This window comes from Barbatula barbatula, assembly GCF_947034865.1.
Source record: "Barbatula barbatula genome assembly, chromosome: 14".
Classification (NCBI taxonomy): Eukaryota; Metazoa; Chordata; class Actinopteri; order Cypriniformes; family Nemacheilidae; genus Barbatula; species Barbatula barbatula.
Window position 1 is genome coordinate 10,595,442 of NC_136777.1, and position 24,082 is coordinate 10,619,523.

Here is a 24,082-nt window from a genome sequence, read left to right on the forward strand (position 1 = left end):
ACCTCGACTTAACTATTACCTTAGAACATTCTTACATTTTGCATACTTAATTTTACGTAGAAAAAGAGAAAAAATGCATTTTATTACTTAGCCTATATCATCCTAAACACCATTATTAAATAACTGTTGACACAATGTTATCGAATGGAGAGTTGATAAAAAAATAAGTTATAAAGTGATGTCAAATGTCAATCTTTGAAAAGTACAATGATCTATGTTTTGGCTATGTGTCAAATAAGCATTGCGTGAGTGTTTAAAACTTACTGGCACATTTCGAGTGGCAGGCGCAAGAGTAACACTCGTTTAAAAGAACCGATAAGAAGTCACCTTTGTATTTGGCTCGTAACAATTTTACTCAAAGCACATGCCAGACTATAATCAACTAACTAAGGCTAAACAATATTAATATTGTCAGAAAGTTCACACTTTTGGTTTGCACGCACGCACATTCGTCACGTGAACTCCGGTAACCAATCCATGTTCACTTTTCCTGCTCTCCTCTAGGGTCGGTCGAGTTGGAGGAGCGGAGAAGCGATGGCGCCAGCGGAGGATCACCGAGCAAAGTTTCGCTGCTGTACAGATGTCACTGGATAAACTCGCGAGGAAAGTGCACACTTCGTGAAAACTTTTCAAATGTTGGCGGTTGACTATTAGGCGCGCGTGACCGGGAAGCGCTTTCCGCCGTGCTCGAGCGACGTGTCCTTGGGGACGACAGACTTTTGGGAGCCGCTGCGCTGATATTTTGTGAACTTCGGAGAGAGTGGAGTCGAACGAGCTAACGCGCTAGCACGGCTCTTTAGCCTGTAGTGTTAAACTCCGACAAACTTTGTACAAAAGAGATACGTTAAGGATTTACATTTAAAGTACCTTAAATGTGTCTAAAGTAGTGAAATAGGTGTTGTTGGACGGTTAGCTTGATTCGTTCGCGTGGGATGAGCAGGTACATTGCACCTGTAGCCTCACGTCTTGAACACTTGGGAATTGCCCGGTGGGGTAACTTCGCTTGTTTTTCTTTCGTTGTATAGTTTCTTTCTTGAAACGAAAGAGAAAACGTAAACTTGTATTTGCTTTTGAGCCTGAATCAATTGCTTATAATGTAAGAAGTCGACGGGAAACTTCGCATGTTTATAAAATACCGTGGCTAATTCTGATGTCCGAGCTTCAGAGACACTTCGCACTCCTGTCTTAACGTTACGTGGAAACAAAGCAATGCGTCTCTTAACCTCTCTTAAGCCGGACTTAACATGAGCCACTCTTCGTCAATGAAGCGTTCGTATGATATAAAGTGGAATTTGTGAGGAACTCTCATCAGAAACGGTTCGGTGCGTGCGCATCCTCGGGGAATACAACCACTGCATCTGTTTTTACTGTGGTCAAGGCACCCTATGGTGCGCCTGCAGGCACCGAGACATGGATGTTCCCCAGGCCGTTTTCCCAAATGGCGAGGGGCGACTGAGCCTCGAAGACCATGTCTGGACGGAGACCACTAACTCGGGGGCTTGGGCTCATTCGGCTCCCGTGTGTTCCCGCTCGCTTTGGACCGCGGTGTTTGACTATGAGGGCAGCGGGGAGGACGAGCTCAGCCTGCGGCGAGGAGACGTGGTGGAGGTCCTGTCTAAGGACGCTGCCATCTCGGGAGACGAAGGGTGGTGGACGGGAAAAATAAACCATCGCGTGGGTATCTTCCCATGTAATTATGTTACTTACCAACCGGCCATTTACAGGCTTCCGGCGGGTGGCGCGGTAGGGGCTCAGGAGACTGACCCGTTGACCCCGGTTCGGATACCTTTTTCTGAACTCATTATAGAAGAAATAATAGGCGTTGGCGGCTTTGGCAAAGTTTACCGGGGGACTTGGAAAAGCCAGGAGGTCGCAGTGAAGGCAGCACGACAGGACCCCGATGAAGACATTAAAGCTACTGCAGACAGTGTTAAGCAAGAAGCCAAACTTTTCTCCATGTTGCAACATCCTAATATCATTCAACTGGAAGGGGTTTGTTTGGAAGAGCCCAACCTGTGCTTGGTTATGGAATATGCCCGAGGAGGGACTCTGAACCGAGCCTTGACCGGCAGAAGGATCCCTCCTCACATCCTTGTGAACTGGGCCGTTCAGATCGCCCGAGGCATGCACTATCTGCACGAGGAGGCTTTAGTTCCCATAATTCATCGCGATCTGAAGTCCAGCAACAGTAAGACATGTCAAACATTCTTCAGTCATTAATAGGCTCCTTATCTATTCCAAGAATTGCAGGTATTTGTTCTGCTGTAGAAGGCACACAGAAGTATTTCCTTTCGCAATTAACAGGTCAATCATTAATACCCAACCTTATCATCAGCGCACCAACCTTTCCCATATTAGCATGTGTTTGGGAACACCATGAAATCATGTGTTGTACAACTTTTGCTTTTGATTTAGCATAATGTTTAGTTTTGTGTTTCCAAATGGGTTAGATGGGTATAGAAACTGTGGAACGTGAGTTTAGTATTTATCTTCTAGCTAAAAGCAATATGATTCTCAAAGGAAACCACTAGCTAGTGAAATCTAACCTTAGAAGAAAAGCTATAAAATTGATCGATGCTCAGAGATTGAATGGAGCCTTTGTAGTTGATGTTAAAGACACTGGATCCCCCCAGGTTCCACTGGCAGTGGCAGCGTTCCCCATCCCAGAATACAACTTAGGCTGTGAGGCTTTGAATTTACAATACCTACAAATCTACCCATTAACTATAGACTGATTCACCAGCAATGACAACATAAACAAATGTTATGTGGCCCAAACTGAATTTCAGGTAGAACTCCGCAAAGAATCAATAATTGTTGAGTAGTTTTATTTAATTCAATGTACATAGAAAATTGAATTAAATAAATTGTTATATACTAACCAAACACTGACCGGAAGGTAAATTCGGGAAGGCGTGTGTATCCGATAGAAATAGTCTATAAATAAAAGTGGCTTTAACCAACAACGCATAAAATGCTGTTATAACCTTATTCTCGTATATATACATGATTGTTCAAAAATGCTAAACCACTAATATAAGAAAGTTGTGTTTTCTGAGTTAAGAGATTTAGGGTAGCATTTGTCTTCAAACCCCAATTATCCCTGACAAAAGAGTAGGCCACTTTGAAACAGCACCTACACTTCAACAGTCATGTCCTTCAGTAGAGTTTCTTAGTCAATAGTTCAGTAGAAAACAAGTGAAAATGTCTGACTCTCTAGCATTTTAGAGTAATTGAAGGAATGATGACTGTTAGGTTTCTCGATGAGTGTGACTCTTAACAGGTTGTGAAGTTAAGAGGTTAAAGTTTGAACTGCTGACATCCTACTTGAGAAACTACTTCTATACCTCAGGTTAAAACTTCGTTTTAAAACTAGGTCTGCAGAAGATCTTATGGTCTACTTTGTTTATGTGTCTTATGTATACACTAACCTCATCTTGGGTATGAGATTGTTTTTTGTCTTGGAATATGTACTTTTTAGGCCGGTTTCCCAGAAAAGAATTAGATTATTAGGCCTTCCTTAAGTTAGGAGTGGCACTGATATATTGTAAGATTTGGTTTTTATTAAAATTTTTTAGACAGCTCTTAGCCTGCTTTATATTAGTCTAGGTCTTAAAGGGATAGTTCACCCAAAAATGAAATTTCTGTCATGAATTACTCTCTAGTGACAAAAGTAGTCAAAAGTGCCCCAGAACTGTTGCTCTCATTTACATTCATTGTCATTTACATTCTTAAAATTATCTTGTTTTGTGTTCAACAAAACAAAAAATTATAATTTAATAATTTTTCCTACTATGGTAGTCAATGGGGCCCAATTTTTTAAGGCCCTCCATATGCCACCCAAACTTTTGTTTCTTTCATAATGTAAACATTTATCTAAGACAGCGCCATAGGTGTAGGGAATGTTGCACGACTGTGATGTTGTACTATCAGGATTCTATGTCACAGATGGAGTTGGGAACGACCCCTTACCTGTCTCCGGTATACCACACATTGGTTAACCAAATACTCAAAATAAGTCTTTCAGATGTGACTTTGAATAAAAGTTAAAAAGTAACTTTTTAACAGAATACTTAAACCTTTCCAAAGAATACTCATAGATTACAACATACACAATACTTTTAATCTGAAAAATGTCTTAAAAAAATAAATGAGTTGAAGACAAGTAGGGATGTAACAATATTATCAATATCGAGTTATCGCAATAGCAAAATTGTCTCAATATTATCGTGATCACATGACTGTATGAAACAAAAGGGTTCTCCGGCCTAACATAGAGAACATTCGAAAAAAATAATAGATGTTACCTAAGGCAAGGTCCATCTGGTGCAGTTATTTTATTTGACAAAAGGGATTTTTGGTCATTTGACCCATCTCATATTAGGGCTGTGCAATTGATCGAAAATTAATCGCAATCGTAAATTTTGCCCTTCGTCAATTACAAAACCAAAATAATCGCGGTAAACTATTATTGTGCCGTATTCCATTTTGCAAGGGTCCTATCTTTTCTTGTATTATAAATCCACAGCGCACACATTTCCATTACAGTGGTTCAGCAGTAATATTTCTTTACATTTATTTTTCAGTTAAATTCAGAGTTTAAATGTTTTTTTATTTTCTATGTTGTTTTAAAGGTTAATGATTAATCGTGTTAAATAATCGGGATCTCAATATTGGCCAAAAATAAACGTGATTATGATTAGTGTCATAATCGAGCAGCTCTATCTCATACTATAACTCATGCCACTCAGCCATAGTTATTATGAGATGATAAAGAGAAGAGGATGCATATGGCACGTTTCCAGGTCATCATTTGTCATTTTAAATAATACCGAGGAATTATTGTCCAGTGTTACAGCTATACATACAGGTTTTCATATTTTACATGTTGGATGAATATGTTGAATGTCTTGATGCAATCACATTTTAATTATTACGACTGCAGTAGAATTATCTTTATACTCTAATAATCTTATGACTGGGATATTAAAGTACAAAAAGAAAGCATTCCTCTGTCCACAGTAGAAGTAGATGTGGCAACCCAGCCCCCATGAAGCATGGGAGATCTACAGTTAACTCAGTTTGTTCATCTCTCCACATGACTGTGACAAACAACACTGAAAGCTTGCTGACCTTAATTGAAAAACTAACGTGTGTTTGCTCAGGGCTGCACTCAGGACACCACCCATCATGAGCCAGACCTTTTCTCCTGTGTTCGTGAGGGGGACTCCGTGCCCATTCAAGTTGTGGCTCATTGTTTAGCAGGTTAAAGGTGGAGAGTACATTTTTAGGGAGGCACAAACAGAAAAGTCAAATACTGCTCTTTTAAAAAAGGTTTTCATAGGACATAAAATCAAACTTGATTTGCTTTGTACCCACTCCTTGCTGTCTGATCAATGGTTATCTTTAAGATGTAGCAAATAGTGAGTGAAATGATGTTTTTGTGTCCTAATCTTTTAATACCTCACTCAATGGAATGTCACTAACGAGGGGGCAAAAGCTTAACATAAGTTTGCACAATGGAATGGTCAAGCACTGGTTGCTAGGTGACTGCCAGCCCGAGAATGTCCCGACTCCTGGGCTGAAAGGCTTATTTTCATTATTTTTAATCTCCTCAATGGCTGTTACTTTCTTTCCAACACAGGGAGCTTCCCCTGATTGGGGGTATAGAATATTGCAGAACTGTAGCCAGCGCTCACAGTGAAACTTGGCTGTGCATCCACACTTCAGAACTCGATTTAATTTCACAATTTCCGCGCATGAAATGAAACGTTAAGGAATCTCAAGCATGTGTGCTCTCCAGAATGCACACACGAGTGACAGTGTAGGGAACAATAGCCTTGTTGGGGGGATAGTGGGACTGAGTTGGAACACAACGGTTATGGTCTCATTATCTTAAGGTGATTTTCTGCCCCATAAAACGGCCACCATAGAAATCTGATCCAAGACCAAATGGTGCTAAACCAGCGCAAAAGTTTAAAAGTCGAGAGTTTATTCTGGAATTATTATTTAAAAATCAAAGCAAAAGCAAAGCTAATTTAGTTTTGCGGGGTTTACAGAAATAGTCAAATCTGTTTCGGGTTTATGGTTTTGGTTAACTTTGTGTTGGTTGTTGGCTGTTATGCCGTCTATTATTTTGTTAAGATTTACATTTTGTATATTCCAACAAGGAAAGGTGTTTATTTCTAGTGATGCACCGAAATTAAAATTTTGGGCTGAAACCGATACCGAAAATTTAGGGTGTGCACTGCCAAAAATCAATACGACACCGAAAATTACTTGAAAAAACGCTTTGAAATATTTAATAAAATTAAATAAAAACTACGCACAATAAAATCACAAAAATTGAGGAGAACATATTTTTATTAAAACAATATAAAATATAGTTTTTTCTTGATCATTGCAACACAATCAAATACAACCTTTATAATCTAAACATGGTCCTTTTGGAATTATTCTGGAATTATTTAATGCCCAACAATAGTCAAGTTATGGTCAAACTCAGCAGCTCTTGCTAATACAAGAAGTTGAGATATGGTGCACAATCATTTTAATGAAAACAAAAGGAAGAACACATGGGCAGAGCCAGTCTATTCTTATAAACGGACTTAAAATGAGCTTCAGTTATATCAGCACATGCCGGATGAGTCCACGTGAGCTACATCATCAGTTACTTACTGACAGATCATTACGCTGATCAATCACATATGAAGAGTTTGTTGCATTTAAAGTTCTGCTTTAAACCATGCACAAGTCAATGTGAAGTCCCGCATCACACAGAGCTTGTGTGTCATTCTCCTGTCCGCTGGTTTTGAGCTGTTCTTGTTATATTTATTCATTTCAGCCTTTGTTATGACTTGCTTACATGATCATCCTTTGATAACAGCTAGAGTGAGTGCAAACAGGAAGTTGAAAGGAGGGGTGGCTGGCCCGGATATTTCGGCTTTTAATTCGGCCTATTTCCTTTTTTTCAGCTGAAACCCATAATGCCATTTTCAGCAGCCGAAATTTCGGTGCATCGCAAGTTATTTCTTAGAGGCCGTTTACACATCGCCGTTTAAAAAATGAAAACCAAAACACTTATGCGTTTTGACTAATTTTGGCATTTCGATAACTGGTAATTCTTAAACATTGGAAGCCGATATACAGTATCTAAATCTGAATATAACATTTTCGGAGACTGAAACAGACGCCAAAAAGTGGGCAACTGCTTTTTTTGTCATTCCCTGCAGTAAACAAACTAACCTTTAATTATCTTTTTTTATTCCCAGAAAATAATGTACCAAGCCTACTTGCACTAGTTAAAGATTCTCTAAGTTTTAAGCTTTTCTGGTATAGTGTTAATTTAATAAACCAAATTAAGATTTCTTCCAGAGTAACCCAGAAAAGTTTTCCTATATTTTACACATTAAATAAATATAAATATCTACAAACTACATCAACAATGTTTTGCTAACAGCAGTAAGTGAATTATCATGACAGAAAGACAGCATTGTACTGGGTTCTAACTGTGAGCAGCGTGCAGCTGAAGTGGTTTAACCAGAGAAAATAATTCATAATATATCGGCTATAATTTATGTGCCTAAACTTTATTATCAGCCATTACGATAACATAAAAAATAGAGCATAACCAAAACAGTATTGCGGCTTCCGATACTGTGTGCTGGTGCTGCTGGACATATGCATTAACGTTTCTCCAGCAAAAAGTGGATCTAATGCCCCATTAAGGGTAAGACCAGCGGAGACACATTATTTACAGACTTGCGTTGACAGAGTTTGCTTGTAACTGTGTATGTGTAGGAGCGCAGGCACATCATCCACTGCAGTGTTTTTATTAGTTTTTTAGGATCCGCATAAATGCAAATCGTTTTTGACAACGCTGTCATGAAACATTTCAATAACAAACGAAAAACCTTTTCATTGTGTAAACGCACTGTTACAAGGTAAACCTTACAGTGCATAGAAACCAGCAACTGGGGTTAACCTGAGAGTATCAAACAGGTGAAACCTGTTTTAAATGGAATCCCAATTTTCACGCTTTTCCTAAAATGATAGTTTTGTGATCAGAAATATTTTAGTTTGGCACTCTGCTGACCCTTTGTTTGCTGTTAAGGGTTAGACCTGGATATCAATGGCTCTCTTTATTCATGTTTAAGATTTTAGAAACAATTCTAAAGAAACAAACCCAATATTCAGAATGTGCCGCTTTTAGCGAACTCATTCTACTACTGAACGTGTGAAAATGTTACAGTAAATATCTTGTAACTGATTCATAAACTAGGAGTGTTCTCAAGGTCAGTCGTCTCTAGTGTAAACTTGATCATTACTGTTCACAGCTATCATGAACGCATGATAGAACTGCTTAGTTGCCCTTTCAGGTGGTAATTTTAAAGATCAGTAAAGTTAAGGTCAGATTAAAGCTTCACTGCTGAGGGCCTCCCTTATAATGACTGTGATAATGATAGGGTAAGGTCTGCCGATAGATTTGTCAAGTACAGAACTGTTGGGAAATACTACTACTACTGACCTCGGGATGTTTTTAACTTCAAAGCACATTGGCCTATATTCTCTTGTTATTTGTCATTTGAAGACTGTATTAACAACCAGAGCGACTTGTATATCACTCTTGAGTTCTTCATGTAGACCAGTGTCCTTGAAGAGTGGAAATATGATAGGCCTCTACATTCCTGTATTGTTGTTATTCATTGACAAAAATGCTCAAAGGCTCGATCTCAAGCATAGAGAACATTCCCAACATACCTTAAAATGGCTCATGAGAACAGACCGGTCACCGCTATGGTTCTCTTTTAATTCAGCGTTAGGTAACTTTAGATTTTGCTTTGAGATTTTACATTTGTCGTGTTTCCATTGCGACAAGTTAAGAAAAATGTTGAATGTTTTATTTGTTTCTCAGTTTTATTACTTGAAAAAATTGAAAATGATGACATCGGTCGGAAGAACCTGAAGATTACTGACTTCGGCCTGGCTCGGGAGTGGCACAAAACAACCAAGATGAGTGCCGCTGGCACTTATTCCTGGATGGCTCCTGAGGTCATCAAATCCTCCCTGTTTTCCAAGGGCAGTGATGTCTGGAGGTAATGTGTTATTTTGGAAGATAATTGCAATGTTTGCCACGCAAAGCCTTAGCAAGTTGGTTAATTTGGGGCAAACGTACGCTGTTATTATATCTATAATTTTTTTTTTGCCTCATTTCTTCCAAATTTCGCCAAAAATGCAGAACTTTATGCATTCTTAAAAAGGGAATCCCAAAATGCATTGTGAGTTCAATGCCTTGTGCATTGTGTTCAGTTATTCATTATGATAAATGATTTGCAATTTAAAATACCATGAATAAAGATAGCAGTATATGAAATACGTATTTATGTTTAATTTTTGTTTTATGTTTATACAAACAATGACTACAAAAAATGTCTCATACCACTTATCTCAGACATTTCTTAATGCATGCCACCATGCCACACTGGCTTCACCATGCAATGATTTTTTACATTTCCCTTTTTTACTGTGTGTTTTTTTAATGAAGTGACAGAAGTGAAAATCACCTCCGAAAGCTGGAAAATAGTATTGCTTTGTCATGAATCAAAAACTTTGCCTTTGCGGAACAACCTGCCTGTGCACATGCTTTCATAATGGAAACATGTAAAGAGACAAAGTTCCAATATGGTTCCAATGTTGCACTTTAAGTTTTTTATATATTCCTTATTGTTTTTTATCCAGTTATGGTGTCCTGCTTTGGGAATTATTGACAGGAGAGGTTCCTTACCGTGGCATTGATGGTCTGGCAGTTGCTTACGGTGTGGCTGTCAACAAATTAACCCTTCCCATTCCATCTACCTGTCCCGAACCTTTTGCCAAGCTCATGGAGGGTAGGTTTTTTTTGTCTCACTATGTTCTGTACAGTATTATTTTAGTAAAGTATTTGATGTATTTATTTTAGTCAAGTACAGCAATATAAAATACAATTGCATGAATGAATAGTAGGGGTGAGAGAAAAAATTTATTCACATGAATCTCAATTTAGTCTTCTAGCAATTCAAATCGATTCACAAGTAAAAAAATCAATCATGAGAGTTGAAGGGTGCACAACTCACGATACAGAGATACCGCGGATCATACACAAGCAGTAGAGACAGAGAAAACCGTTCAGCCCTGTTGTATTAAACTTCAAATTAAAAATAAGTAATAGTCACCTGTAGCAGTTCCAACATTGCTCCAATTTGTTTCCATAGAATGCTGGGAGCAGGACCCCCATATCCGTCCATCTTTTTCTGCAATCTTGGAGCAGCTGACTGTCATAGAGGAAGCTGTGATGGCCACCATGCCACAGGACTCTTTTCACTCAATGCAGGACGACTGGAGAGTGGAGATCCAGGAGATGTTTGATGAGCTACGTACTAAGGAAAAGGTCACTGACTTTCATTTTGTGTTAGCTAGGATTTTCCATTAATAAAAAGTTTGGTGTCTGATCCCCTGTTAATGATGGTTTCACGTTGAATTAGTTGAAATTCCACACATTTTTTCCCCAATTTATTTCCTAATAGAGCATATTTTGTTAAGAGTCAGTGATCATTTTTAGGTAGCTTGGTTAAAAACAGAAAGTCAAAAGACAAGGTGTTACTTGTTGACTTTAGCCCTTTGGGTCACATTGGGTCTCTCCAATGGGACTGCACTTGAATAGAGTGTTCAGGGTTTTTCCTAAATTTAAATGTTTTGGCGTACGGCAATAAAATAATTTGCCCCGCCAAAGATTAATTTGATAATTGAATATGATTTATGAGCAATGTAAAAGACTGCTGCACTTGTGATGACTGCAGGAAAGAGAAAACCGAGCCTGTGCACTCTCTCTGTCTCCAAAATAAGGTCTGTGTTTGTTCGCCTACATTCTGTGTTGCGCATTATGTTCGGCATATGACGAGAAGGTACTTCGAGAGCTGAGTGCTCCGTATGCATTCAAAACGCTCCCGTGTGAGTTTGATAGATGCCGATCTCTGCGCAGCGCCAAATGAAGTCGAACATGCGCTCTCTCCCTCAAATGTTTTATCAAAAGCAACAAAAGGTCAGAACACTGAATCCATTTATCACGTGGCACTGCGTTCAAAAACAGATGATCTTTTTCGCTGACAAGGGTTCCGCTCGTACAACTAACAAAAATAAATTAAACAAATTCAACGATGAAGTTTCCAATATTAACTTCTATCTTTTGTACTGTCCTTACAGCTGTCATTAACACAGCGTGTTTGCCAATGTCCGATTATGATTCATTAGAACAGATTCATTTTTATGAACGGTTGAAACAACTTGTATGTCAAACACTGAACTGACGAGACTCGCTGTTTGAACCCATCAACTCACTTACTCAAACACCTCCGGACGTAAATGTGCTTAGGTCATTTTTGTGGGTTTAAAGATTTAGTCTTAAATAATTGACATACAGTTTTTACAGTTGATTAATGTGATAAATGTGTAGTAAATTACCCATAAAATCATTTGGTTTAGATAGCAGGGAGGTAAAACCAGAACAAATCAAAAGTTGTTGTTTGCTAGCTGCTTATAAAATAACATTTTAATGTATGTGGTGAAAATATGAACTGTTACTTAAAATAAGGATGGGAAGTAATATTCTTTTTTATGCCCTAAGAGGGCAAGAACGGAGGATATAACGATATAACATAGTTTTATACCCATTATATTATATTTATAAACAATCAAATGTTTCTTTGCATTTATTTTGGATTTAAAATCAGTATGGGTCTCTCGGTTCAAGAGTAGGGCAACTGTTTGGATGACTATGTTCATCACTTGGGCTGTGCGATTTGGGGAGAATATCGAATTGCGAAAGCAATATTTTTGCGATTTGATTGGCGATTTAATTTTAAGTCAAGCTTAAGCTCAATATTGTCAATAGTGTGCAGCACAGTTGGCCATAGTTACCCTGCTGAAAGAAAACAATAAAACCCATCACAGAAATCCTTATTGTTTCCATAAAAACATTTATAAAATAATTTTTTTGTAGTGTGTTTTGGGCATTATACAAATGGGAATTACTTTTGTTCTGTTGGTTCCCAGCTTCCAGATTACATCACATCAATAGAATCCAAAAACCAGTGTACACTATTATAGTTTCTATTTAAACAAATACATCTCCCATTATAACCCTTAAATCCATAAAATGTTATATTGTTTTATTGCAATATTAGAATAGTAGGGTACATAGACTGGTTTATTCATTTTTAAATATTTGACATTTTAAAAAAAGTAGAAAATGTGAATGTTTCATTTCATCCAAGTGAAATTAGCAAAACAGTTATGTAAAATTAACATTTGTTTGAAATGTGGAACCTGGGATGAGATGACTGCTAGATGGGCGAGTATGACACAGGACAGGCTATGTGTGCGGTCTTCTGAATTGGAATTTTCTTTGGTATTTATCTGCCTAATATGATCGATCTGACTCTGCAGTTGCCATAATCTCTGTCTCTCTCTCAAGCTTTCTATTTGTAAGCTTTTTTAATGACTGGTTTACGCAGTTGGCTACGGCAGTTCTGATTGGGCATAACAGGTGTAATCCCTGGTGTTGTAGTATTGATATGAAAGTCTTAATATGAATATGTTTAAACCCGCTGTTATCAGATGTTGGCCAGTTTTTAACTCGTTTTCTGTATTTGGATGTACAGATCCTCTTTACAAGCAACTTATTAACAACGAAATGTCCATAAGTGTTCAATAAAGTTAATATGATAAGCGGCTTCTGGTCTTAACCGCTTGTTATGTTGAAAAGGATTTGTCATTGCTTTACCAAGAATGCCTTTTCAGCTAAAAAACTCCAATCTTATACATCCAATCTTGATGCTATGGCTTTTTTAAAATCATAATCTTTTATCTGTGAATTGTCCCACTGCTTTAACTTGAACATATTTTTATGCAGTACAATTACTCATTTTTAGAACAATTTATTTTACTAATTGTCTCTGTAATCCAAATCATTTGCCCAAGTGTGTTTCTTGGCATTGTGCCCCAAAGCCTCTTACAGAAGTTATTCACTAGAGATTAGACCAAACGGCTTTAGTCCATGAGGATGGAAAACCATTTCGATTAATGCTTAACAATTCTGTCTAGGAGTTTTGTACATGTGGGTTAGCAGAGCAGAAAAGTGTAGTTTTCTGCCGAAAATCTCCTGCTTCAGTTGAATGGTGCAGCTAATGCGCGGTTCAACTCGCGGTTTCACGTTATTGTGATGTTTGTGGTGCTTAAGGCTAAAACTGAGAACAAAAGGATGTTCTGAAAACAACCATTTAAAGAGGAGAGGAATCTGAGATTTGTCCTTCAAGACCAAAGGAAGTGAGACTGCAATTCATACCACTGATGATGTTTTAGCTCATGGACATAGAGAGATTTTTATTCACTCCCATGACAACAATCCAATTGTGGTCTCTTTGGCATTGACTCCAAAGAAACCTTATTTAGCCCTATTTTAATACATATTGTATAAATGAATTCATCAAATGAGTCTGATCTCTAATGTCCTTCACACTACCAGGAGCTCCGTTCCCGTGAGGAGGAGCTGTCGCGAGCCACCGTCCAGCAGAAGTCTCACGAGGAGCTCCTAAAGAGGAGGGAACAGCAGCTGGCTGAGCGAGAAATCAACGTGCTTGAGCGGGAACTCAACATCCTCATTTTCCAGCTCAACAAGGATAAGCCCAACGTCAAGAAACGGAAGGGCAAGTTTAAGCGCAGCCGTCTCAAACTCAAAGACGGCAACCGCATCAGCTTACCTTCAGGTTAGAACTGCACGAGTCAGCATATCAGCATATGTACTCATTAGGGTTGGGCCGATAGACTATGCCATCGTCGATCGCTGACAGACATCACAATGGCAAGCCTGCATTGTGATTCCAACAAATAATTCACTTTTGTCATGTGACTAAAACACTATTATATATAGGAATTTTACTGCAGTTTCCTATAGGCTTAGTAAATTCTATAGTATTGGCTACTACACTATTTTTATTTGGAGAAATATATTACTATAGCACCAGTGCTATGTGCAAAAAAGTAAATGTATAGCCCTGCATTTCAATTCAGATCGTGGATCGAGATTCTTTGTTATGAAGATCGTGATATGCTTTTTGTGAAGCCCAGCCCTACCGCGTTGCATGAAGACGCGCCTGACTTTATAACACCGCTGGGTGATGTCATCGTCCATCGCGATGTTTCACTGTAGACATTGTCTGATACCAATTAAATAGACATCGCCCAACCCTAGTACTCATAAGTTATGTCTATGGAACATTCTATTTATCTTATTTGTGTGCAACAGATTTTCAGCACAAGATCACAGTTCAGGCTTCTCCCACTATGGATAAGAGGAGAAGCCTCAACAGCACTAACTCAAGTCCCCCCAGTAGCCCTACGTTGATACCCCGCCTCCGAGCTATCCAGCGTAAGTGCCCCTCTCTTACGCATGTATACAGCATCTGTGTTTGCATCATTTAACTTTTGACTGAATGATTTTTATTATTTTTGAGGATGTTGCTGTTAAGAAATTTGGTTACTGTGTGGTTCAAAGTTGTATTGAGTTTTATTTTAAAAGCAAGTGCCATTCTTCAAATATTCACTCCCACATTTGTAAATATTTGAAATTCTTAAACAGGGTATTCACCATGAGTAAAAAATATGACGGAGTAGTTAGTTGTTTATCAAATAGCAGTATTGCCCCAAAATATATTTTCAAAATGTTTGCCAGTTTAAAAATGGCAATAAACCCTGAAAAATGAAACTCGCACAGTGATCAATCCATTTATGAGCAGTTTTCCAGGCCCTGTGGGATTCAGAAAACATGGAACCCAGGTCATTGCCAATGTTTGGTGAATCCTTTTGCCTGTCACACATTTATAACATATTCTTTTCCCCTCAGTGAGCCACCCAGGTGACACTGGCCGAAGGGACAGTATGTTTGTGTATCACCAGGATGTGGATATCACAAGCGAGTGTAAACCTCCTAGCGGGTTTAGGAAGAAAGGCAAGGGAACTGTGGGACTATCGGTGTGGTTCCTCAATGCTGTGGCTTTAAAATTGTGATTGTTATTTTGAGGAATGGGGTTGTCATAACACACTGCTTACATGCTTATACAGTCTGATAATTGAATGATTTAGCTTTGGAAGGAAGAACAATAAGCAGGTGCTGCCAAGCTTTGTGTGGACTTGTTAAGCCTGACGTCACACACCACCATATATGGAAGGTCATATACTGTTTCCGGGTCCAAGCGCTTAATAAGATGGTATAGGCAAACAACAAAAAATGTGAATATACAAACGCTCATGGATATCTGTAACACTATCGGAAAACTGCAATCCTAACCTTTATATTCATAATGAAATCCCACATGGCCAGTCAGCGATTTTATGTTTTAAATAGTTTATTCAAATATTGATGTTGGAGATTCCGTGAGCCTATAGACTGAGGTGTAAACTTTTGAGTTTTGAGTACATGTTTCACTTAAATATGCAATATGAGTAAACAGTGTTCATAAACAGCTGTTTACGCTTGAATTAAATAGATGCTTGCACCCGAAAACAGTATTCTTCATGTCACCGCTTAACAAGCGAATAATCAACTAAATCTAATTGGTTGCTTCAATTTACTTGCTGTTAAGGGATTGTTCACCCAAAAATAAAAATTCTGCCATCATTTACTCACCCTCAAAGAAATGTATTTGGAAGAATGTTAGCAATATTTAGTTCTGGGACATCAACTACTATAGAACGAAAGCTTTTGTATACTTTTTTTGTTCTATTGAACACAAAATGAGGTTTTTTGAAGACTTTGGTTACGCAAACAGTTCTGGAGCACTTGACTACCATTACATTTTTTGCCTCAGTACGAAAAATTGCCAACATTCTTCCAAATATCTGCCCTTGTGTTCACCAGAACAGAGGAATTTTATACAGGTTTGGAACAACTTAAGAGTGAGTAAATGATGGCTCAATCTTAATTTTTGGGTAAACTGTTCCTTTAAATATCTGCCTCATGTAACGTATGAAATATCTATGATAATCCCTTCAGAAAGTGATCGTAACAAAATTCTGTCTGTTTATTCTGGGTGGTGGAGTCTGATTTTAATTTTCCAGTTCCTGGAAAAGCTTTTGCTGCTGCTGTGTTGGACTAACAGATTGAAACTCACTCTCTGATTTAACAGCTATAACCCACTATGGCTGTTGTTTTAAATTCTGTTTCTTTATCTTTAGTGACCCTGGATGAGAGCAACAGAACATGGGGCCGGAGCACCAATTACAAACCAGAGGAGTTTGAGGATGTTAAAAAAGGAATTAAGAAGAAGGGTCGCACATGGGGACCAAGTTCTGTACAGACGAAAGAAAGGGGAAATTGTGCTGAAAGGTAGGAGAAAATAGTTTCCTGAACATCTTGTACAATAAAAATGTTTGTAGTCAAAGCTAAATTTGGGTTGTTTTTAGGTTAAAATTAGATTTTTTTTAATTGAGGGATAACTGTCATATTTTCTGCAGAGTTCGACCTCTCTCTGATGGAAGCAGTCCATGGTCTACTAGTCTCATGAAGAGCCAGAAATCTGTTCCATTGGCCGCCTTATTTGCTGAGCAGGGTATGTGATGGATGGTTGGTCTTCCTTGTAATGATGTTTCATTCTTTTGTACTTTATCTTGCTTTATCATTTAACAGAGAACAAGCTGTGCAAATGCATTCAGTTTTAAAGCATTTCAACCGGCTGAGTATTAAACTTCAATGCACCATCTGTCTAATGCTGGTTGTGAAGCAGCCATGATCCTGAAACTTTAACAAAATCTTGTGTATGCAGCAATGGGAAAGTTTACAAACAGCTGCATAGAGAAATGTCCTGTTGTTGTTTCTGGACTGATTTGCACAGAAAGGCCAAATTAGACCAAGTTTTTGGAGAAAATCTACAAATCTAAAACTTTTCCTCAGAAAATATTAACGTCTAGTTAAACTGTTTTTTTTACAGCAACCAGTAAAGATGAAGCGTGTTCTGCTGATGGATCTGACAACAAACCAAAGCAATTCAAGTTCCCCAACCAGGTGTATATTGATCTACCTCTGTGGAAAGATGAACAGGGGGACAGCCAGGGACCAGGTGGAGGAGGTGAAGGTGAGAGTCAGGAAGACCCAACCACATCTACAAGTTCCACCAGCACTACACCACAGCACACCCCCACCAACAGCCTAAAGCGCGCTGCGACACGCCGGCGCACAGACTCTGTTCTCTATGGCTGTGCTTCCATCCTGGCATCTGTTGCCTTTGGCTTTGACCTGCGGGAGGTCTGTAAGGCCGCTGCTAACGAGGAACAAGAACCACGTGAGGAGAAGAAAAAACGGGAAGGACTTTTTCAGCGTGCCACTCGCTTCCGCCGTAGCACCAGTCCCCCTGGTGGCCGCCCGAGGAAGGACGAGGTTGCAGCTGGGCCTGTGAACCTGCTCGCCATGTCATCGATTTCGGAATGCAACTCCACCAAGTGCCTCCTACAGTCAGATTTCGAGGGGTCTGGACAAAGCCCCTTGAAAAAGTCTCCGCTCAGCAATTTGCAGACATATCAGAATACCAGCACTAGTTCGGGTGTGGCGACCCCGGCGAAAAGTGACGCTTTTCCTTCAACAGATCATTCTTCTGGATCCAACTCTCGGCTTAGGAGAAAGAAGTCTAGCCCTGCGGTGTGTCAAACCAGTAAGTGTTTTTATATAAAGGGGGTTGTATTGAAGTTCTATTGTATTATAGCATGGGTCTTCAACCGCGGCTCGGGTCTGCTAATTACTGTTTACTTACAGGAAACTTTTTGTTAAAAAGGTAAAGCATGGGTACTGATGGTGCACGTCAGTCAAGTTGCTCCAAAAATAATGCAGACTCGTTGCAAGTTGCTCTCCTGAGTCTGATATGATGCTCTGCAGAACAAACTTGTGTATTTGTGTAATGCTGATCCAGGAGGAATACGGAGCTCAGAATTATAATATAGCAACACACAGAAGCAGGGAAAAAATGATTACACTTCGGCCTGCTTTTACAACAGAATGCATAACATCTGCACTGATTTCTTTTGCATCTAGAGACGATCTCTTCCTCCACTAGAATAGTCTTTGTGCCATTAACCAAGGTCAGTCATCTCATTGAAGCCTTGATAAAAACTAAGGTTCAGAACAAGTAAATGTTTAACTGTCCATCTCAAAATATGAGACCGCAAATCCCTTAAAATAATCAAACAATCTATATTAACAATAAAAATAATACACAGAAAGGTATGTATGTGCAACAATAACATGCATAATAGTGATAATGTAATGTCTTAACATAATATTGCTGTGACAATAAGGGTTGTTTCTATTTGAATAGCTCTACACGTTTGGTATAAGGGTCCCTGCTCCATGCATCTCTCATCTAAGAGGTCCTTGCCCTGAAAAACGTTGCAGACCCCTATATTAAAGCTTAAATGTGTCTGTCACTCACTAGATAAAATAAGGCAAGATGTTGGCTGTCTCTGTAAACAGTTTCTTTCTGCTTCAGTTAATGGCAATGGTAACTCCCAAACCAGCCCAGCTGATTCATCCTTCATCAATTCCTCCTCAAGAAAGAAGCCTGATAGAGAACCTGTTCAGGAGAAGCAAACCCCCAGCAAATCCGTTTCCAGACCCCGACCGCTTTCCTTAAGAAGCAAGCCTCATTCCTGGGGTCTGCTCAAGAGCCGCAACAAGAGCTATTCTCTGGGGCACTGCTCTGGGGGCAAGAGTGCCCAAACCTTGAATGTTGTTTTCCCCTCAGACGTTAAAACGGGATGCTCTTTGCTGGATGTGGACACGGAGGGTCAAAAACGAGACTGCACAGTTCCGCTCTGTCGAATCCAGAGCACTCCAGGTCGGCTTTCTGTCTTTGAGCTGGAGAAAGAGTTTTTATCTTAAAAAAACTGCCTTCTGAACGAAACCTTAACTTGTTTGTCCCTTTTTAAAGACATCATGGCCATTGATCTATATTTGAGCCATAGCTGCTGGAGTTAATCTGTGGTACTTTTATTTATATTCTGCTTACTTTGATATGTAATTTAAGATGAAGTGACATATATGAAGTAAATGATCAACATTCCACTGGATTTACAGGAGAAGTACTGGTTTGTAGTTTTTACACAAGGACATTTTACACTGAACAATATCTTCCGGTTAGAAACAATTGAATTCAGGCATTTTTGTCATTTGTGTCATGTAATTTCATATGAAAGACATAAACAGGGCCCACAGTGTTTATAGTGTATAAATAATAATAATAATAGTTGTTGGAGTGATTAACAGTTCGTTCTTTGGTAAAGTGGTACACTAAAGCCAATTTGACAGACCAAACTAACAAATCCCTTCCTTAAAAGGGCAGTCATCAGCTTTGCAATAATAATAATTGATGTTTGTTTGATTGATTGAAGTCACATTGATGAACACATGCTCCTTTAATGTTCTCCTGCTGTTCTGTGGTATTTGACTTTTATGCCTTTTAATTCCCATCGGTTTAATGTAATTATGCCTGCTGCCACAAATGGACTTACTTGTAAAATCCATAGGTTGGATATCTCATGATAAATCCAGTATTCCTGAGACACGTTCTCTCTGTTTCTGTTTAAGTATAAATATAGTCACTGTCTATCTACTGCCTGAAAAATGACTATGCTCTGCACTACTGATGCTGTGTATCAATATTGATATCATTCTAGTCTATAAAAGTGCATTTGACTTTGTATCAAATACAGCATTCCACTATAAATACACTAATGATTTAATTTAAGCACCAGAACATTCCTTATGTCATACCACTTAAATAGCTTTTGGTTTCTGAGTTTACACCGTTATGTTTTATGAAATCATTACAATAGTATGTTTATCAACATAAACGGTTACATTGTGTTAAGTGACCATTTGTTTAAACATTGCATGAAATGTACTTTAACATGTACTGTATCTTATAACCTGATCTCACAGGAATTCATAACTATTTTACAAGGTGGCTTTTCTCGAATGAACTTGTTCGTTGTGAATCGAAGAAAAACTTGCGATTACTAGAAAAAAGCAACACTAAAGCTCCACCCCTTCACTGGTGCGAAAGCAAATCGTACCAAAACGTACAAAGGAGGTGGTACGAATTTGCAACCTTCATGAAATATTGACGCTTTTCTGTGAGATTGGCTGTTACGGCAGCAGTCTAAAGATAGAACACAAAGTCTCATTTAGTTGTAATCTTTATATTTTAACTGTATTGTCAACCATTACCCTTTGGGGTAGACTGAATAATTCTCTTGTTGGTTGTCTATTACGGAACGAAGTAGTAAAATATTCCCCTGAAGGATGAATCAGATTTTTTCAACATGCGGAGACTGTGATTTGAAACATGCTTAGTTATTTTAGTTATGGGTTGTGAGTATTATAACTCTATTTGTTGAAAAGATGTGACACGATTTCCCACACGCAGTATTGAAAAGCTTTTTCTAAAGTAAAATAGGCACTAGAATTGTGTGATTGAGAGTAAAAGTGCAGAAAATTCTTGTTCAGAAAATGTCACAGGTTTTTTACTCTGACCACCAGCCTCATCATCTGTTTAAAACCCCATTGTTTGGTGATGTTTTAAAGGAAGAGCGATATGTCATGTGACGCACTGGATTTTTATTATTTTGAATTATGTATTGATCTGTATTGTTCATTACATGTATGCTGTTGTTAATATCTTAAGATATTGTAACACACAGTACTGGATTCACGTTTTGCTAGTTTAGGTGTACAACTGCACATTAGGATTCATATGAACAATGGACTCGAGAGACATTGTGGTGCCTCTTTTTTTATGTCTTGCAATGATTTTTACTTTTAAGATGAAATAATACAATGCCTGTTTTTGTAAATATCTTGTGTTGTTGTTTAAGCACAATCATTCCTACTGTTATGGGTGAACTGCAGCAATCCAACATTTTATTGCTCATTTCAGCAGACTTTAAAGGCACAAACGTCTTCAGAGTGAAAAGTTTCAAGTTTTCACCAAAGTTGAAGTTGCCGGGAACCACTTGGCTTTCCCAATGTTAAATCCACGTAAAATGTTACATGTTACACATGCATTGCAGATAGCAGAAACAAAACTGTTTAGTGTCTGTGCGTTGAGCTCTGTTTTATTCCAGTGTTTACCCATGTGAACAATTTAATGCTAAGCTGTGCTGAGGTGAACTGATGATGGTTCACCGAACTGGTTATTTGCTCCAGGAGGGCTCAAAGAGAAAAGGGCTGAGCCCACACTCCTCTCATTTCTATCAAATTCTACTATTTTACTGTACACAAGTGACCAATAAATTCTTTACACCACATTTAGACATTGGTTTTCATTCAAATGCACCTTGAAATATTTTGCTGTGAATCTCTTGTACATTCCCATTAAATCACAGGTCTAATGTGGTCACTCGTGGACATGTCTCACGTGCCATATGTATGAAATTCATGTTTTCTTATGGTACAGCTGAAGCATGGACCCTTATAAGTTAGTAAAGGCCAAGCCTTGTAAATATGGTCTTGTAAATGTGACCTTTGTGAGAATTTGCAGACATTCCACCATGTAGTGTGTGCATGTGCATCATTTTCATGCTTAGCAAAGGTCCAGAAGCATCCACAACCTGCAGGCAGACAAAAAAGGAAATTTTACAATTGCCATCATGAAACCAGAAATCTTCATGTTACCAAAGTGGATGCATGGAGGAGTGCAGTACAAAATTCTCAAAACCGATTCTCTTAGACCGGTAGACAACCCCTCTAATTTTAGCCTGAGGAGGTTGTAACATAACACAAATGTGTCTCAAGGGTGCAATCTTAGTCTCAAATATCAACTAGCATGTCTCTTTTTGTCACCGTTTTGTCTACAAACTCTCAATGCCTGAAGGTGACTTGGAAATAGCACAAAGGCGGAAACCGGTCATTGACACCATCAGCTATCTCAAGTGTTGCCCAAACAATACCTAGGATTACGGGAGATTTACCTGAGGGAGACACCAAATCCTCAATTCGTGCTGATGCAGAGGCTGGGACTCCGTGGGCTTTTGCGGCCTGAGCGAGGGATAACGGACACAGCCTGTAGGCAGTAGGTTGTTTTTGGACGCAGCCCCGGGATCTCAAGCTCCTTGGAGCAGCTGTCTGTTTCAAAGACCTCCTATATGAGAAAGTTGGTTTTGGTCACTTTAGGGTACACTTTTAGTGTAAAAAAATAATTTACACTAACCCTCTCTCTTCTCTCAACAGGTTGTGGTCTAGCTTTTGTTGAAACTAGTAACTTTGTATTAGCAACTATTGTACTATTGCTCTTGTATGACATATCGCTTATTGCTCCCTGAATTCTTCGCTTTGGATAAAAGCGTCTGCTAAATGACTAAATGTAAATGTAGTGGTTTGTGAAACGATTAGGATGAGTATACAGATAATTATTGTCATTTTAGGGTCTGGGGTCTCAGCCATTGTGGAAAAATACAGCAGCAAAAAAATATAGACCACTTACCAAGATGCAAACACTGGTCCAATGGAACTTCTAGTTTTAGTTTACTTATTTAATATTCTTATTTTTCTAATCGTACATATATAATACAAGTTTCAAGATTTTGATTCGGTTATAAATGTTCTGTTTTTGTATGGTGTTCAAATGTTTGTGTAGTGTTAAAAACTGAAACAGGAAGTTATTCTGGACCAGCATTGTTTACGTCTTCCGAAGTGGTCTATAGCAAATAATAAGGAATACAAGTTTATAAAGTTGGGCTTTTCCACTGTATAGTACAGCTCGGTACGGCTCACTTTTGGAGGGGTTTAGTATTAGTAGTACCCTCAAAATTTTCTAATTTGTACCTTTATTTAGTCACATTTACTCTGTCAATAATAATTTACTCTTTTGTAATATTAGTACATTGTCACTATTGAAAAAGAAGAATTTCTTACCTCTTCTATATCATTGTGCTTTACATATATCCTGAATGTCAGTTTCTGCAGTTTTGTTACTCGTAATCTAGTGCCCTTTGGTCCCCGCAAGGGTGTCCTGGGAGGTCTGATCTGAACCATAATAGTCAGTCCTTTCACAGTTGCCTTTAACTGTGGTGGGCTAATATTGGCTGTGATTCAGAGAAAGATATATGCGTTATATTTTCACAAAAATATTATAACGTGTTGTGGCTATCAGTCTCTCCTCTTAAGTCAAATTACTATTAAAATGATTGTTGTACTTACTATCCCAGTGAGGGTGAAACCTGGGGCTGATGACCCACGATGAGTAGCCCTCAGCAGAGAGGGAACGGACCCTGGCGTAGTACCACTCTCTAGGATCTGATGTCTCTTGGCTCAGGTCACATTGGAGCAACTGGATACCTTGGCAGTGTCCAGTATTTGTCCACTCCTTATCTCCATATCTGAAGTCGAGAGAAGCCACCACTATGAACAATTCTATGTGAAATCGTAACGTGACAATACAACATCTGTTTATTTCTATATTGTGGATAATATGGAAACATTTGGTTAGAAGCAATTAAGATCGCAACAGTATTGAAAATTAAATGGCAGTCATGCGAAATGTTAAATTCTATCCAAGCTTACACTTTATGCTGAACAAAATACTTCTTGTGTTGAACAGCCTTATGTGGATGTTTCCAGAATAAGACATTTCTGTAATCCAAAGAACGAAATTCCACTTCCACCGGCGCCATCTCCTCCTGCACAGAATGGCTACCTTAAAAACAGTACAAATAAACTTCACATGGATGATTCATTATTTAAATGCAGATTTCAGATTTAGACTACAGTATTGAGAAGTTTACCATTTTCATAAAATAAACAACGTAGCTACTAAACTTACAGTGTGCCCAGCTGACAAGGGTTATCAATGAAAGCACAGGTGCAGTTACAGACATGTTAGCAGATGAAAGACATTGGGGTAGTTCATAGGAACCTTTAAACCATACCAATTTCCCTTTTCTCACCATGTATGGGCAGTCTTTACTTACTACGAGGATATATGCTTTGCAGTCACATGTCAGAATT

The 24,082-nt window shown here is 38.6% G+C and overlaps 2 protein-coding genes across 4 annotated transcripts; one reads left to right on the forward strand and one right to left on the reverse strand.

Annotated features, from left to right (window-relative positions):
• Positions 1–429: 429 nt before the first annotated feature.
• map3k21 (mitogen-activated protein kinase kinase kinase 21) lies at positions 430–21,383 on the forward strand. Of its 3 annotated transcripts, none has more exons than XM_079473658.1 (11): positions 503–2,188; positions 8,915–9,095; positions 9,739–9,887; positions 10,251–10,426; positions 13,559–13,799; positions 14,339–14,461; positions 14,936–15,040; positions 16,267–16,417; positions 16,546–16,640; positions 17,019–17,735; positions 18,567–21,383. In XM_079473658.1, exons 1-11 carry the CDS (start codon positions 1,411–1,413, stop codon positions 18,956–18,958), a joined length of 3,108 nt encoding a protein of 1,035 aa, XP_079329784.1. In that variant the 5' UTR covers positions 503–1,410; the 3' UTR covers positions 18,959–21,383. The 3 variants fall into 3 exon arrangements, with proteins under 3 accessions (XP_079329785.1, XP_079329784.1, XP_079329786.1); XM_079473660.1 differs by lacking the exon at positions 503–2,188 and adding an exon at positions 8,404–8,822; XM_079473659.1 differs by lacking the exon at positions 14,936–15,040 and having other exon boundaries at positions 430–2,188.
• Positions 20,677–23,963, reverse strand: il22ra2 (interleukin 22 receptor, alpha 2). Its single transcript, XM_079473662.1, has 6 exons — positions 23,898–23,963; positions 23,639–23,771; positions 23,276–23,454; positions 22,991–23,160; positions 22,048–22,217; positions 20,677–21,687 (listed from the first exon to the last, which is right to left on the reverse strand). The coding sequence occupies exons 1-5, from the start codon at positions 23,950–23,952 to the stop codon at positions 22,068–22,070; spliced, it is 687 nt and encodes a 228-aa protein (XP_079329788.1). The 5' UTR covers positions 23,953–23,963; the 3' UTR covers positions 20,677–21,687; positions 22,048–22,067.
• Positions 23,964–24,082: the final 119 nt, after the last annotated feature.

Bases quoted from the DNA above. Each gene is read 5' to 3' on its own strand.
- map3k21 (XM_079473658.1), top strand. From the start codon at position 1,411: ATGGATGTTCCCCAGGCCGTTTTCCCAAATGGCGAGGGGCGACTGAGC. The intron at 9,096-9,738 runs GTAATGTGTTAT...TTTTTTATCCAG, and splicing joins AAGGGCAGTGATGTCTGGAG to TTATGGTGTCCTGCTTTGGG. The intron at 16,418-16,545 runs GTAGGAGAAAAT...TATTTTCTGCAG, and splicing joins AGGGGAAATTGTGCTGAAAG to AGTTCGACCTCTCTCTGATG.
- il22ra2 (XM_079473662.1), bottom strand. From the start codon at position 23,952: ATGTCTGTAACTGCACCTGTGCTTTCATTGATAACCCTTGTCAGCTGG. The intron at 23,161-23,275 runs GTAAGTACAACA...TCTGAATCACAG, and splicing joins GTTTCACCCTCACTGGGATA to CCAATATTAGCCCACCACAG. The intron at 22,218-22,990 runs GTAAGAAATTCT...TTTCTCATATAG, and splicing joins AGCACAATGATATAGAAGAG to GAGGTCTTTGAAACAGACAG.